The sequence below is a fragment of the Lygodium microphyllum genome, chromosome 24 (assembly GCF_053477565.2).
Source record: "Lygodium microphyllum isolate KBCC chromosome 24, Lygodium_microphyllum_v1.1.10, whole genome shotgun sequence".
NCBI classification, from domain to species: domain Eukaryota; kingdom Viridiplantae; phylum Streptophyta; class Polypodiopsida; order Schizaeales; family Lygodiaceae; genus Lygodium; species Lygodium microphyllum.
This window is the reverse complement of record NC_141158.1, coordinates 61,657,501-61,660,051: the sequence shown is the minus strand read 5'-3', so window position 1 is coordinate 61,660,051 and position 2,551 is coordinate 61,657,501. Positions and strand designations below refer to the sequence as shown.

At 33.2% G+C, this 2,551-nt stretch overlaps 1 protein-coding gene across 1 annotated transcript in view; it reads right to left on the bottom strand.

Annotated features, from left to right (window-relative positions):
- Positions 1–478: 478 nt before the first annotated feature.
- Positions 479–2,551, bottom strand: part of LOC148015155 (short-chain dehydrogenase TIC 32 B, chloroplastic-like) — a 6,612-nt gene continuing 4,539 nt past the window's right edge. The window contains exons 5-8 of the mRNA XM_087665052.1: positions 1,439–1,517; positions 1,247–1,334; positions 1,112–1,158; positions 479–836 (exon numbers count right to left, since the gene is read on the bottom strand). Coding sequence (XP_087521178.1) covers positions 678–836; positions 1,112–1,158; positions 1,247–1,334; positions 1,439–1,517 — 373 coding nt within the window. The 3' untranslated portion in view covers positions 479–677. The remainder of the gene's footprint in view (positions 837–1,111; positions 1,159–1,246; positions 1,335–1,438; positions 1,518–2,551) is intronic.

Here is a 2,551-nt window from a genome sequence, read left to right as displayed (position 1 = left end):
TTGGAGATATCCTATAAAAAGAAAAATCATTTTCTAGTTTGTTGTGGTTTGGTACATGTTGACAAACATCTACCTTTCCTTCAAAATATACTAAAGTTTTGCAATGAAGTTAAGTTGTTATCTTTTGTACAAAATACCAAGGATGAGGTAATGTCATGCATGAACAAAAAAGGAGTTTGTAAGTGTATTTTATTCAATTGTGAATGTTTTGGAAAGAAATAATGGATTATAAATATCTTCATGATGCCCACGCGTTTACTAAGAGTATTTCTTTCATTTCTAAATCTATATGCTTGTAAGTCCTCTCATTCATTTTGTTATGACTAATCTAACATGTTTATTGGCAACCCCTTGTGTGAATACTTTTCTTGGTATACTGACTAGAATGTTCTATATTCATATATGTGTGATGTACTTATGTAGCCTTATAAAAGATAGAAAGTATAAAATATTTTGAAATGAGAGGTATATATAGGCATCCTTTCATGTCCAATATGCTATTAAAGCACCCTTGCACATTATATTTACAAAAGCTAGATCTCATTACAATGGGATTCTTGATGGTGGTTGTAGTCATGAGTATTGATTCATATGTCAGTTCTCTTTTAGCACGAATGTGCTTTTACACAATTAGCAAACCTCAAATGTAATGAAAATGGTTTTGCTGATTAGGATTGTCAACCAACCATCTTTTCACTATATTCCCATAATTTGAGAGCTTGATTCATGTCATTGGCACAAGGAGAGCACTCCGCCTCATTGCAATCCACAAAATACTTTCCAAATGATGCTTTGACATGAGGGTGGGTTGCGACATAACATATTGTAGCTGCTCCCTATAAGCAAATTGAAGTAGTGAAATTTGTTATTTAAAGAATGTAGAAACATCTAGTCTAATAAAATATTTAAGTTATTATTTACAACCAACCAACATGTTATCAAAACAAGTAGAATGTGTCAATCATGTTGTATCACAACTTAGTGAAATCGAATTGTGGAACCAATTGTTCAACAAGTATACAATATCACACATTTTACTAGTACCCACTATGTAGGGAATGGTTAATCAATTTGTGTCTAGCTTGCAACAAGAAGGGGTTGTGAAACTAACCTGAGGAATAGTTTTCATGAAGACAGAACCTACTCGCAAGATTGCCTCTACAAAGAGCGATATTTGATTTTAATATATTTGCTTTACTTTTCAAAAGCAAATATCAATACAATGACCACATTAAACATGGCTTACCAGTGATGATATCTCCACGATCACGTGTAATGTTTGTTTTAACAATACCAGGGTGTACAGAGTTGGCTATCACATGGCCACCAACTTCCTAAACAAGAAAGTAATGCAAACAAAGTTTGATGGATGAGATTAGAGTGAATTCATGATTTGTGAACTTGAAATTGGTGACATCTAATTTGTATTATTGCAAACCTTTAGCCTCCTAGAAAGTTCCTTGGCATGAAGAATGTTGGCAAGCTTGGATTGTGCATAGTTGAGGGAGTCCACATACCTACATCATCCAAACATCCATGTAGTAAGTGGGAATTGAAAAGAGCCCTTAAGAGAATGTCCAACAAAATTCCTAAAAAAGTTTATGTACTTTGTGTTTCTCAAACTAGCATACAAGACCATGTGAATCAGGCTTTCTCCTCATCATGGAGTTCCCTCTTTAGAAAACATGGATGAAACCATCTCTCCCCAAAAAACTTTTTCTCATGGTTCAAAAAGTTAAAAAAGGACACAATAAAATCTCATTTATTAGCCATGTCAAGAATCTACTGAAAATGGAGGAATGTTTTTGCATGCAACTTGATTTTTGGTTTGATTGGACAACTACATAGTGATATATCACAACCCAAGGAAGCATCAAGGGTGTCCACTCACTAAAGCAATAATCATTAAATATACATTCTATAATCATACTCATATCGGTATAAATTATAAGCTGCAATTTTTAACTCGACTTTTAAGCCTAGTTCTTTGATTCACTTTAGGTAAAATATGTAAATGGAATAAGAGTATTTTTTTAGAGGGTAATATTATATCCATTATGCAATATCAAAATAGATGCATGTAGAGAGACATGTCATCCATATTTTTGGTTGTTGTTCCCTTCCACTGCATTGGCTTACATAATGAAAGTGAGTTCTTTGTGGTGTCTATAGCTATATAAGGATATCAAATATTGTCTTTGGAACTATTAGGGCAATCTTACATAAATAGAAGGTAGTCGACTTTTTCTCAAAGATAATTATTATGTTCTCATGTGCAAACAATTGCCACCGATTCATGTGCAAAGAGTTCAATCATGGGCATGGCAAAATGTTGAATAGAAATAAAAAGAGGTGGCATTGATGCTATACTTTGCATCATAACAAGTTTGATAAGGCAATGTGCCTTTGAAAGTTGAAGTCTCAATGTAATTATCATTATTTTAAAAGTAATGGGCCTTTAAGTGGACTTTTGAATGGATGTGGCATGATACAAGAAGTTCAAAATAGTGTTGAACATCTACATTGATTCTTCTTTTCAATACCAGTTGTC